This window comes from Scomber japonicus, chromosome 17, assembly GCF_027409825.1.
Source record: "Scomber japonicus isolate fScoJap1 chromosome 17, fScoJap1.pri, whole genome shotgun sequence".
Lineage (NCBI taxonomy): Eukaryota > Metazoa > Chordata > Actinopteri > Scombriformes > Scombridae > Scomber > Scomber japonicus.
This window is the reverse complement of record NC_070594.1, coordinates 18,898,082-18,910,937: the sequence shown is the minus strand read 5'-3', so window position 1 is coordinate 18,910,937 and position 12,856 is coordinate 18,898,082. Positions and strand designations below refer to the sequence as shown.

Genomic DNA, 12,856 nt, shown 5'->3' with positions numbered 1-12,856 from the left:
CAGATGGCAAGACAAATTATGGATGTGTATATGCGCCTGGATAAAAGGGGATAAGCCAGCATTATAGACAATTTAAATTTCTTGACCATATCATAGGTCTGAATTATTCACTGTACCAGTAGAGGACAGATAAAGAGGTACCAGGTGTTTTTCTTGAGCATTTTATGAACAGATGTTATGTACCAAGATTATGTAAATTTAAACCAATCAATACATTTGTACAATAATGCACTAATTTACTTTTTTAATTAATCAGAGAAGGAAAGTATTGATACTTTTTACTTAAACTTTATACATTTTCATATAGCTGCATTTTCTTTCTTCAACATCCTCAAAATAGTAGGCTATTATTTGACAGTTTTGAAGAGATGATCCGTTTTATAAATCCATGTAAGATTCTGTAGAGATTGATCAGATTTGATTTTTCTCTTCATTCAAAAAGTGTATTTCCCATGTGGGCCAGTCACAGTCTAACACAGACATACACCGTCTTCCCTCCAGTCGATTAGAGTGGACAGTCTCACAGTGGGGAGGATACTTGGAGAGTGCTGCCCAACTGCGGTGCTGGATGGAGGCTGTGGAGCGGGAGGTGTGTGCTCCACTCACCCCCCAGCCGGGTCCCAGAGAGAAAGCCTCACAGTTAGAGAGACTCAGAGCTCTACTGGCTGACCTCGAAGACCACCAGGTGGCGTTGTCTAGCCTGGAGGAAAAAGCCAGAGAACTCTTCAAGAAGACTAGTGATGCAAGTTTCAACCATGGTGCCCGCACCCAACTGCAGGTGCAGTTTGATGACCTCACAGCTTTGGTGGAGGTGTGTAGGATGTTATTTTATCCCCTGGTACTGTATACAGTAAAAAAATATTTTGGCAATATTACAGGTTACCAAAACATGAACATATACATTGTTTGTGTCCATTCTTTAGGAAAGAGTACACCTGGCGCAGGCTGTAGTGTTGGAACACCAGGAGTATCTGGAGGCCGTTAGGGAGCTCACTGATTGGCTGATGACTGCAGGAGAGGAGCTGCAGCATTGGTCTGATACATCAGGAAACTCTGCTTCCATCAAAAAGAAACTATCAGAAGTGAGGGTAAGGAAGTGTGTGAGAATACAAACAGTCTAACTTGTTCATTTTATATCTAGAAATATTTGTTATTCAATATATTTGTATGTGAAAGAAAGATCTGTTTTGTGTGTTCTGTTGTAAACACTTAATTTAATAATAGTTAACAATAATGGTTTTAAAATCACAAGAAATATTGTTTGCAAAATGTTGGAATGCTGGTGCTTTTGTTTGACAGTAATGTGATAATTGTAAAGTTTATAAGCAGACACTAATTACATACTTATTGAAATAGTTTTATCTCTGTATATAATTAATGCAGACCATTAGAGTACAACAGGACAGTAATTCAACCCAATGTTGCTGTCTGAACCTATCTAATCTTAATAGACTACTGCTATGAAACAATGTGTTGAACTGAAATTGATGCACAGTTAGTTCCCATATTAAATATCACAATTTCTCCTGGCACATTTTAATACCAATGTTGGACTATTAACGTGTTTTAAAAAACAAAAACTTGAAAGAGCAGCAGTGGAATTAATGCCTAAGCTTTTGCCTATTTAATTATTCTGCAGTTGCAGAGGAGAGAACATATGAAAGGAGATATTGATTTGCATATAAATTTCACACATGGGTTCTAATTATCACATTATAAATGTGTGTTTGTAGAGCCATAGGGTGAAGCATTTTAATAGATGAGGAAATATAATTTGTTGTGTACACAAGCTAGCTGCACCATTTTCTATTTCCCAATCAAGGTTAATGTTCATATCCTTCTCACACACACTAAAATGATCTGATGCTGGTTTTTTTATCCTTTTAATCCCTCTATCAGCTTGCTGCTATCACATCACACTCAAGTGTTTGCTTTTGACACCCTCTGCCTTCCAAGTGCTACCTTTCCACACAGAATTGAGAGATGGAGGTGGAGAAGGATGGAGACAGCAAGATTAATTACATAGCAAATTAAACAAATGTACATCAGAACTGATGGTGCACAGGTAGAATCAAAGAAGTACAGATAGAAAGTGATGGAGCCGGAGATGAAAGAAAAAATGATGTAGACAGCTTTAAATAGAATCGGCTGCAGAACCGGAGATTGCAGTCTCCGTAGCCACAGTTTCCGTAGCAACTTTGATCCTGTCTCTCTATCTCTTCAGGAGCGTGTGGAGTGTCGGTTACTAGAGGGCCGAGAGCGCCTCAGCAGGGTGCGTCGGAGCGCGGCCTCCACAGCAGAGCACACAGCGGCAGGAGGCTGCGAGGCAATGGACCGACAGCTGGGGGCGCTATCCCAGGCCCTGGAGCAATGGGAGGGGGCTGCTCTGAGGGCCAGGGACGGTCTGGAGGGGGCCCTGGCCGCTGCTGCAGCCTCAGAGGAAGAATATGACCGTCTGACTGCTCAGCTGGAGGATGAGTTGAAAGAGCTAGACGGACGACTGAGAGGGTGGAGCCAAGAGTTGATTAAAGCGGAAGGGCGGAGCAATGGCGAGGAAGCAGTGGAGGGATGGCAGCTGGCTAAGGTAATGCAGCATGGGATTTAAATAAATGGCGACATTAAGTCTAAATTATTTACTATTCATCTACTAACAACAGTTCATTTAAAAATAATACGCTAAATAATAAAAACTCTTCTGTTCAGCCGAGATTTGGACTGGCAAACTGTGATGTGTAAAAAGCTGATAGTGGCTACTGTGCAGTACTGTACCATGTTAATTTTAGAGAAGGTGATTAGCATTGTTAAATTGAAAGCACCCACACACATACACACACCCCGTGCAGCCATACATCCCCTGCATTCAGCGATGCTTTCTCTGTCAGTAATTATCCATTCTATTTGTAAATCCGAAAAACAGATTAGTTTGTAAATCAGCTTTACTGGGATGACGAAGGACTGACAGCTACAATCCCATCAGTTTCCCTCGTTTTCTTCTCATTCTGTCTTCCCCTGTCCCCTCTACCCCTCCCCCTTTTGTTGTTTTTTTGCCATTCTTCTCCACTATCTCTCCCTCCCAAACATTCCCTCCTTGCCTTCCCTCCTTACTTATTCCCTTGTCTGTACTTTGACTTGTTTGAACTGGAGTGTATGGTGGTCTTTCTTGGCTACAGGGGTCGTTTCTTAGATGCTGCTGCTCCTCATCTCCCCTTGCTGCTCTGCTTCTAACCTCTACAGGATGTTTACAGTGTGACAATTTCTCTGTATTGTCAAGAACATACCATACTCCTCCCCAGGCTTCTTTGGCCATGCCTTTCTCTGGTTCTCCTCAATTTGAGGCTGTCAAAGAACAGAGGAGGAGTCTTTCCCCCTCCTCCGTTCCTTTTTCTCCTCCTCCAGCCTGTTTCCTGTGTCCAGGCTTGTTTTCGTTACGCGCTCGTTTGTGTGCTTTTGAACCAATCCCGCATCTGTGAGGGCTGACAGCTGAATTCCACGGGGAGAGAGCGTGAGAGAGAGAGAGAGGGAGAGAGAGAGAGTGAGAGTGAGAAGGAGGAAAAATGTGTGAGAGGGAATAAGTGGAAGGAGTGGGAGGAGGGAGAGAGAACGAGGAGAGAGGAGGGAAGAAAAAGTAGTAGAACGCACAGGAGGGAGGGAAGGAGAATAGGGAGAAGAGAGCAGCAACGAGTCAACGAGAACAAGCAGCGAGGGAGGGTTGTTTATTGGTCATACGTCAGTAAGAGAGTGAGCGGGTGAGAGTCAGAGCGAGAGAGAGAGAGATATGGTACATATTTCATGGGACAGGATTGCATGACTGTGTGAGTGCAGAATGTGAGGCACGCTGAGGAGAGCGGGAGAACGTTATCCACTGCTCCTTCCTGCCACACTCCGCGAAGAACAGAAATGCTATTGTACAAGCAGCACTGTGAGTATGTGTTAGAGCGTGTGTGTTGGAGCGCGTGTGTCTGTGTGAATGTGTGTGTGAATGTGAGAGGAGCGAAAAGGACAGAGCCAGGGTGTGAATAGGAATGCGAGAGCACTGATTGAAGGGTGTCATGCAGATCTGTTGGATGCTCATCTCTCCTTGACACACACACGCACGCAAACTGAGCCAGCTGCTGTCTGTTTTGTGTTATTTAGGATATACTGGAGGGCTTGCAGAGCGCCGAGCCGATGGCAGAGAAGTTGAAAGGCCAACTGAACGACCTGGTGCGATACTCCAGAGACCTGGGCTCACAATCTGACCGGGTTACTGCGCTTATCAAACAACACAACAGGTGAGAAGAATCTTTCCCCTTGGATGTACACTGTGTGGGAGGGGGAAGCACTTTTGCATGTTGGTTTTCATACACACACGAAGAGGATGGAGTCTGCATAAACTGAGCACTGCTTTGAATGTCAGTTTGATTATTTTGAATGTAATTCTGCATGCATTTGCCATGTGTGGATATCAGAAAATATCTTTATGTAATGTAATAATGATTTCAGCTATATATCCAAGCCCTGTCATTAGTCCTATAGGGGATATTTATGCCAAATTATGATATCTTGTATTGCACAAAATCAATTAAATAACATAATTTATGCCAGAACCATGACAGCTCATATGCCTGAATAGTGCAGGATTAGTTCTCAATTAAACAAGCTTTGTTGTGTGAGGGAAGTGTTGTGACATGTGTCAGCCAGACAAAGGTGAAAGGTGACCAAGAACAGCAGAGCCACCAGTTGCTAAGCGACATTTAACCTCCCTACCTTCACTTCACTGCTTGTTCGCTGTGTTTGTTTTGGTTTGTGTCCTTTGCCGGGCTTAATTTTATGCAAGGCTGAGTGTGATTTTGAGGGGAAATCAGATACATTTGGATGGTCCATGCTGCTACATTGCATGTGAATCTTTTACTGAGCTTTAACTGCCTGCTTTTGAGCCTAATTTAACAAATGTTAAATGAATACAGACTCACCCGCCTGTAATCATTTAACATTTGTTTGTGAACACACCATACAATGTCTCTTCAAGAAGAACAGTCCATACAAAGAATCTGCTTGCACAAACATGCATATTCAAGTTATTCATTTATAACACATGCATACTTATTCAAGCACACAAGTATTAACTTCTGTCACCAATTATTTACTGTATTTGAGTGAATCTAATATTTACTAGAATAGTATGAGGGACTGTGACTAACATTTTTTTGGCTGACAGCCTGAATGAGGTCAACTTGTTGGAGATGCTTTGGCGGGTAGTTGGCTTTGGATGCTGATTGGCAGAAACAGCACCCTTCCTCATTCACTTGGCTTTTTTTGTGTGTGGTAGACTTGGCCTGTGCACTCTTTGCACCTGTCCTGCATTAAGCACTGCAGCAAGAAGGCAGACAGTGATAAAAAAAAAAGTCAGAGCAGAGGAGATAGAGGAGGGAAAAAGCAACAACTCCCCCCTCCTCTTCATAGCACATGCCAGATTTTGCCTGTCACAGCAGAAAAAAGTGCTTCTTCCACACCCAGGCTATCCCCACCGTGTTAGCCTTTCATGCCCTCATCACATCATTAAAACTCAACGGTGTTTGTGTGCGTGTGTGTGTCCATAAACATATGTGTGTGAGTGTGTGTGTGTTTAGGTCTGCTTCAGTTGGACGATGTATCTTTTTTCATGCCTGCCCTTGGACAGTAACTCTTGCCTAAACAGCTGTGCACCTTGTTTCCCTGCTGTCATCTTTTCCATCACTTCTTCCACACCCCCCCCCCCTGCTTTAACCTTCACCCACTGCCTGATATGTATGAAACCTAGTTATTTGTTTTCCTGCATACTCCTTATTTTCAATGTAACATGGCATTTAGTGCACATTACTGTAAGGATAGTTTACACCTTTTATCTTTAGTTTGAAATAAGTAATTTTACAAGGTGGTGCATCTGAAATAACATAACTTACCCAATCATTATGATTCCAGTATCCCTAGAAATTACATCGGTACTAGACCTCACTTGTTATGTCCAATGCAAACATTCAATACCAATGCAGAGAGTAGGATGCGCTGTTGCATGGCATGAAGAAAGGCTGAGGAGAAACAATTTGTGCCCTGTTACAGACCAGTTATGAAAGTTTTGCTTTATTAGCTTTAATTCAACTCAATTTTCAGTGTTCTTGTCTGCTGTTAGAGCTGCACCTTTGACCTTAAAATGTGACTTACAGTTTGTGTCTGGTTCATGGTTTTACTTCCTTCTCCTTCTTTAGTTATTCTTTCTGCCAGCAATCTTGACTGATGCTTAAAGAGGGACTCTAGATTATTTTATTCAACATGTTTAAAAAATGTTATAAAATAAATGTGACTTTGCTTCAGATACCTGTTATTATCAGCTGTATTATTGCTGTGCTCCACATCTCCAGCTAGAAATGTTGAAGTACATATGGACAAAAGAAAAAGTCTCTGGGTGAAGAAACAACATAAATCCAACTGTCACCCTTATTCCCTGCCATATCTCGTCATCTCACCCTTTTTCTTACAGCATCAGCCTGTCATCGCTCATTCTCTCCATCTTGTCACCCCTGTGAACTCTTGCCCCACTCATATGTTGCCTCTCAACCCCCTCCTACGCAGTCACCCCTTACCACCATCCCCCACTCTCCCGCTTTGCCCCAACGCTCATTCCTTCCACTTCACCTACTTTGCCATTTCTCCACCTGCCAGTTTCTCATTCCTGCTCATCTCGTTGGCTTCCCTTTCTTCTGCTCATCAATCACGTGAGGACAGTATGTACAGTGTCTGAGCGTCTGCACATGTATCCTCTTTGTTTTGTTGAACACATGGGCAGTAGACAGCAGACAGGTCATTGGTTCATAACCCCTTTCTGTCTTTGTTCATTTCTCTGTGTGGATTTCAACCTGTCCTCAGTCTGTCTTTTTCCTTTCTCTTCCCCCTCAGTCTCAGTCTCCGTGCATCCAGAGAGTGTCAAAATAAGGAGCGCTTGTTGGAGCAGAGGTTCCGTGCAGCTCTGAGAGACTTCCAGCAGTGGTTGGTCAATGCCAAAATCAGCACCGCCAAATGCTTCGATGTGCCACAGAGTGTCGCCGAGGCCTCCACTGCTCTGCAGAGAATCCAAGTAAGAGACAGCTTTTCCAGTGTTTACAGTGTGAATCTGTGAATATATTTCTTACTATGGTGTTGTTGTGCTGCATGCTGCAAATATCACTAGGAGATCACATTCTGTCTGTTCAGCTATAACTGCTTATATGTTAATTTTAAAAAGCATTGTTCTTTTTGTGCACCAGAGAGATTTTAAATTGACCAGACATAAGGTAGCAAATACACAGACTGAATAACATGTTTGCCATATTATTCAGGGTTTGAAAGTAGTGGAATTGATATTTATTTGAATGAAAATGCCACTGCTCCAGCCTATTGAGAAAGAACAACATTGTTAATAAAAAGCTATATGCTGCTGCAGGATAGATGATAATACACATTTTACACTTGTATGTGAGAACTGCTACCCAGAATGATCATACTGTGTGTGTATATATGTGTGTATATATGTGTGTATATATGTGTGTGTGTATATATATATATATATATACATTTTGAAGCAATGATAGTGTCAGAGGACATTGCAGTTAATGTAGCTGTGGAAGTGTGAATTAGTAACTTGCATCAACTAAAGTTGTATGGCCTGCTGAGGGAAGGAAATCAACAACAAGGTAGTGGGTTTGCTTTAAATTTGCAGTTGGTAATTAGAAATTAGGGTTGCTTTTATTTTTTTGAGAATGCATTTGGCTTAGCAAAGGTTGATATGATATAAGACATTTCTAAGTTAAATTATGTAATAGTTGAAGAATCAATCTGCTTTCAATTGAGATGGCTCAAAGGGAGTCTGTGTTTTAAAAAACCCACTGTTAGGTGTCCTCTAGTGGGCTTGCTAAAGTGGCGGGACCTGCCATAGGCTTGATATGGTGGGAGTAGGCACATGGCCAGGAGGGACGAGAGAAAGCGCCACAGCAGGGTCTCTGTGCCATTCTCTTCAAAATATCTCTGTGTCACTCTTTCTGAGAAATCTGCGTCTTTCTCAAAGAGGCTGGCAGGTGTAACAGTCTGGCAGCCTGTAAGAGCACCCCAGGGCCCTGGCTAAGAGTCAGGTGCTTGTTGGTTATGGTAAGTGTCCCCACATCGCTGCACCAGACAGTTAATTACCTCTCAGACACCTGGCTGTGTCCACCACCATGTTACCACCAAGGAATTGACATATTGCTTTGAGCTGAACTTAAAAAGTTCTGACACTGACAAAGCACAGAACTTGATTTTACTCCAGCGTTTCAGATTCAGTGCAGGTAGTGCATGTGCTTGATTTATTTTATCTGCAGTCACACAGTCACAGAAGAGAGAAGCAAGTTCAGAATGTCAAAAGCACAACAGATTATTTGAAGAGATTGTTGCATTTTCCAAATGGATGTCAAAGACGGGAAGTTTTTGAATTTGCTCCCTTCAGAAGTTTCTAGTGTAGCTTCAAGGATGAGGGGGAAAGTCATAGAGTATATGGCGGTGGAGGAGAGAGGAATACAGACGTGGTCATGTTTTATTTATTATTGACTTGGTGAGGAATGTGGAACAATGTTTCCACATGGCTGACCTCCAGGAGGGCCAGAGTGGGAGGGGTGGGGCATCCATTGTGTCACGCTTAATTGGTGGTATAGAATTACAGTGGCAGCGAGAGAACGGTAATAAGTGTGAAACAGACAGTGGATGAACATAGTAGAGAGAGATGATGATAAAGAGACATATGTAGATAGACACAGAGCGACAGCAAATGACACAGACTGTCTACGGTTGTGTGTGGCTGCACTGTACCAAATGTGTAGGTGTGTGTGTGTGTGTGTGTGAGAGAGAGAGAGGAGACTGGAGCTGCAGTGTGTGTAAGTGATGTGCTGACTGCACAGATGGTGGAGTGGTCCCTGCTGCGCTACTGTCATCGGCTCAGCTCTGAGGGAGGGTTTTTTTTGTGTGTGTATGCATGTGTGTCTGTGAATGCATGTGTGTGTGTGTGTGTGTGTGTGTGTGTGTCTGTGTGTGTGTGTGTGTACATTTTCGGTGGGTGAGTACGGAGGAGCTATGTAAAAACCAACACGTTTCAGGCTCACTGAGTTTCCTTATCTGTTGTTGCCTCCCTGGGTCAGGCCCCTCCTTCTGCCCACACATATAGAATTAGTAATGACTTGATCTAATTACTGGTTTTGACCATGTAAAGTGAGATTCAGGGACACGGCAAGAAAAAAAAAAATCTGTTGGTGATGTCTTCTATGACTGTATTGATTTCAGTTGCCCATCAGGCGTTGTGGAGGACAAAAAGAAGTGGAGGGTTGTCATTCAGTCAATTTCTTTCACTTTCACACCCTCCTCCCTTTTGTGTGTGTGTTTGTGTTAAATAGTCACAGTTCCTTTGTCTTTGTCTGCGTATCCCCACAGGAGTTCTTGAGTGACAGGGAGCATGGCCAGGCCAGGCTGAGTACAGTAGGTGCCAGTGGGGAGCTGCTCATGGCAGTGGTGTCCAAAGACAGAGTGGAGGGAATCAAGGCCAAAGTGGCAAATGCAAGAGAGGACTGGAAGAGCCTGATGAATAACCTACAGATAAGGGAGGATGCACTCAAGGTTGGTTAACATTTACTTTTGTTTGGCACTGCTTTCTTTACTGAGGACTCCCCTAGAAAAAAAAGAAGAAACTGAATATCAAAGGGACTAAAACATCTATCTGTGTTTTGGATTGCAGCATTAATGTAGAATGAATCCCGATTATACACAGATCATATAAGTGTGAAGATCTCTCTGCTCTCATGAAATTGCTTCTTAAAACTGAGTTGTGTCCTTTAGTGCAGATTCAGTTCCTATATAAGTTGTTTTCATTGTGTTTGATGAGTTACTTTATGTACCATGTTTCCAGAACTTGCAGTCTCAGATGACAGAGTTTGAGGCCAGTGCTGAGCCTCTGCAGGACTGGCTGAACAGCACTGAGGTCAGAGTACAGGAGAGCAGCGCTCGGCTACATGACCTCCCAGCCAAAAAACAGGAGCTCAGCAAATTACAGGTATTTTGGAGCACAAAAGACATTCAGCTCATACAGTCACACCTGACTCCACTCTTGTGTGGGGCTCTGACTGGTGGGTTTGTGAGTCCACACAGTATTGTCAATGCACAGCTGGATATCACAGTTAAAATTACATGATTCCAACTATTATGAATATTCATGGGTCTGCCTCTTGGTTTTTACAGTGTTTTATGGACACTCCTGTAGCAATAGGATTTGTTTCACATCAGGCCTTTTCAATCCACGCTGTAGGATCCATTTTTAATTTAAATTACATTATGTCATACTGAGCGCCCTCCTTAAATTTCTCTTCTCGGCTGCTATCACTGAAGCTCTCTCATTTCTTCTCTTCAAACCTTGCCATTCCACCATAAAATTGAATATTAAGTAGATTTATCAAAAACACTAAATAGTTGTAGATCTCCATCTGATATGCATCCCTAAAGTACAATTTCAAATCGGCTGGGAAAAGACGAGGACCTAATTACATTTGTTGAGCACCACTAGATCAAAATAGAGCAGCGTCTTGACACAATAGTCAGAGGAAAAGTCCAGAAATCTAATTAATTCTCCTTCTGTCACAGCTGAAGCACTGCGTGGCTAAAAGGCCCTTTTCAGGATGAGATAAGAGCCTCTGCCATGTCTGGCAGAGACAAAAAAGGGAAGAGAGGCACAGAGCGTTAAAAAGATAAAACTGACAAAGGAGAAAAAATATATCAAGCCCATCTCAAAGCTCTGCCCTTATCGTTGTTGCTATTTTTGTATTTACTCTGTCGCCCGCTGAAGCTCCTCTTTGCCTTTTGTCTGGCCCTGCAAGCAATTACATTTCTTCCCTCAGCACCTGAAGTACAATACAATACATGCAGGCTTGTCCCCTCTCCCTGGTCTGTGCTGTGGTGTCTAACTGAATAACTGCATTTCTTTTTAAAAAACGAACATCAAGAGAAATACTGCTGATGCTGTTTTTTAAGATGTTCTTTTCCCCCCTGTCTTAATCCGTGTATATTGATGTGCTGTTGTTGCTCTGAATGTTATTGTGACATGTTAACCCTCCTTTGTGCCTCTCACATCCTGTTCTTTTTATTTTTGTCCCTTCATTTTGTCAAATTTTGATCCACATTTTTGTGGTGATTACACACCTCTCCATTGTGCTTCATTATGTCTGTCACCTACATATAACCCTGCACTCTCAACTTTGCTCACCCACATCCTATCGCCTCTTCATCTCTATTACTTCATTCCCACCTCCTCCTACTCCTCCTTCATACTGGCCCAGTGTGTGCTTGAGGAGATGGCCAGTCGGGAGGCAGAACTGAGCAGTCTCAGGGAAAGAGCTCATCGTCTCTGGGAGGGACAGGCAGCTGGCAAGGGCTTCGTCCACCGAGTATCCCAGCTGTCTGCGCAATACCTAGCTGTCAGCAACTTAACCAAGGTAACCCTGCTCCCACCCTGTTATCCTGTGCCCCCACCCCCTCCCCTTTCTTGCCCACTTATCTGTGCTGCTGTCTAAAAAATGGTACAGCATGCTGAAATATGCCCTGCTTGATTTATGTACTGTTTGAGATCTATGGAGCCTTCTGTCCAGCCATGTCGTTCACTGTTGCTCTCTGTGATGTGCTGTTTCATGCATTATTCCTCAGTCGCACATCAGTCATGGTTGCTGTATATCGCTTCAGGTAAAATTATTGCCTCTGTATGGTAATTTACCTAAGTACAGTAATCTATCTTTTACCTCCAAAAGGTCCTCGCAGTTGCAGCCTCATCAGCATAAGAAAGGCCAAGGCTTTGTAGCTTACTTTTTTTCTACTGAAGCACTTCAAAAATGCCAGAGTTGAAACATGTCGAGAAACTGACCTTTTTGAAACTCTCATTAGATTGGTCACACTCTTATTAATTTGACACAACGTATGACAAAGCATTACACTGACTGCAAAGCACCATTCTCTTACCTCAGGACAATGAGAGTGCCCCACAGATGATGAATGGTATTTATTTACTTTGCTGGCTAGCTGGTGGAGCGCTATTTTTAGGTCTTCTTCCTTGCCAGACATGGAAACAGGAATGAAAACGTTTGAAACTGCCACTTGTAGATTGTTATTGTAGCTCTGCTTTTCTCCGCTCTACAGTTACAGATGTTAAAGATGTCTGAGTGATGACTGTAAACAAAATACATTGTCTTCATACTGTAATGCGTGGGTGGGGAAGTCTTTGGAGACGTTTGTGTGGAAAAACTGTAATTTCAAATACAAACAGAAATATATGAAGACACTGTGATTGTAGACCTGAAAAGATTGTGCTCTAAAATCCTCAGCTCTGAGAGCTAAGCTGCTTCTCAGAGCCACTGTAAGTCTTGAAGTGTGTATTTACAGTGCTGTGTTCTGATCTCTGAAGGACAAGGCCTCCAGGATTGAACGTATAGTAGGGGAACATCGCCTCTTCTCTCAGGGCCTTAAAGAGCTCCAGGACTGGGTGTGTGAAGCTCAGAGGGTCCTCAGCACCTGCATCTCCACCACCACCGATAAGGGCGTGTTGGAGGACAGGATGTTACAGCTGGAAGTAAGGAGGGACATGAAGGGTGTGGGATCCCTTAAAGGAATACACAATGATAATCAAAGATTAACATAAGAGTTAGTTAATAAAGGCACAAAAAGTTACCCAAGTTTCCTCCAGTGTTGCTCGTGCTCATAATTTTTAGTGATTTTACGAAACTAGCATCGTCTCAGAAGTGAGAAAATCTGGTCTTATAGCAGCTCCAACAGTGAAAACAGTATATATTTAACAGAGTCTGGCTTTTTA

The 12,856-nt window shown here is 42.8% G+C and overlaps 1 protein-coding gene across 3 annotated transcripts in view; it reads left to right on the top strand.

The window, feature by feature from the left end:
* The window catches only part of syne1a (spectrin repeat containing, nuclear envelope 1a), a 116,616-nt gene that overhangs the window by 37,393 nt on the left and 66,367 nt on the right, over window positions 1-12,856 (top strand). For all 3 annotated transcript variants that reach the window (XM_053336444.1, XM_053336445.1, XM_053336446.1), the window contains 9 exons: window positions 502-811; window positions 924-1,088; window positions 2,225-2,584; window positions 4,135-4,271; window positions 6,913-7,090; window positions 9,445-9,627; window positions 9,917-10,060; window positions 11,337-11,492; window positions 12,452-12,616. In XM_053336444.1, coding sequence (XP_053192419.1) covers window positions 502-811; window positions 924-1,088; window positions 2,225-2,584; window positions 4,135-4,271; window positions 6,913-7,090; window positions 9,445-9,627; window positions 9,917-10,060; window positions 11,337-11,492; window positions 12,452-12,616 — 1,798 coding nt within the window. The remainder of the gene's footprint in view (window positions 1-501; window positions 812-923; window positions 1,089-2,224; window positions 2,585-4,134; window positions 4,272-6,912; window positions 7,091-9,444; window positions 9,628-9,916; window positions 10,061-11,336; window positions 11,493-12,451; window positions 12,617-12,856) is intronic.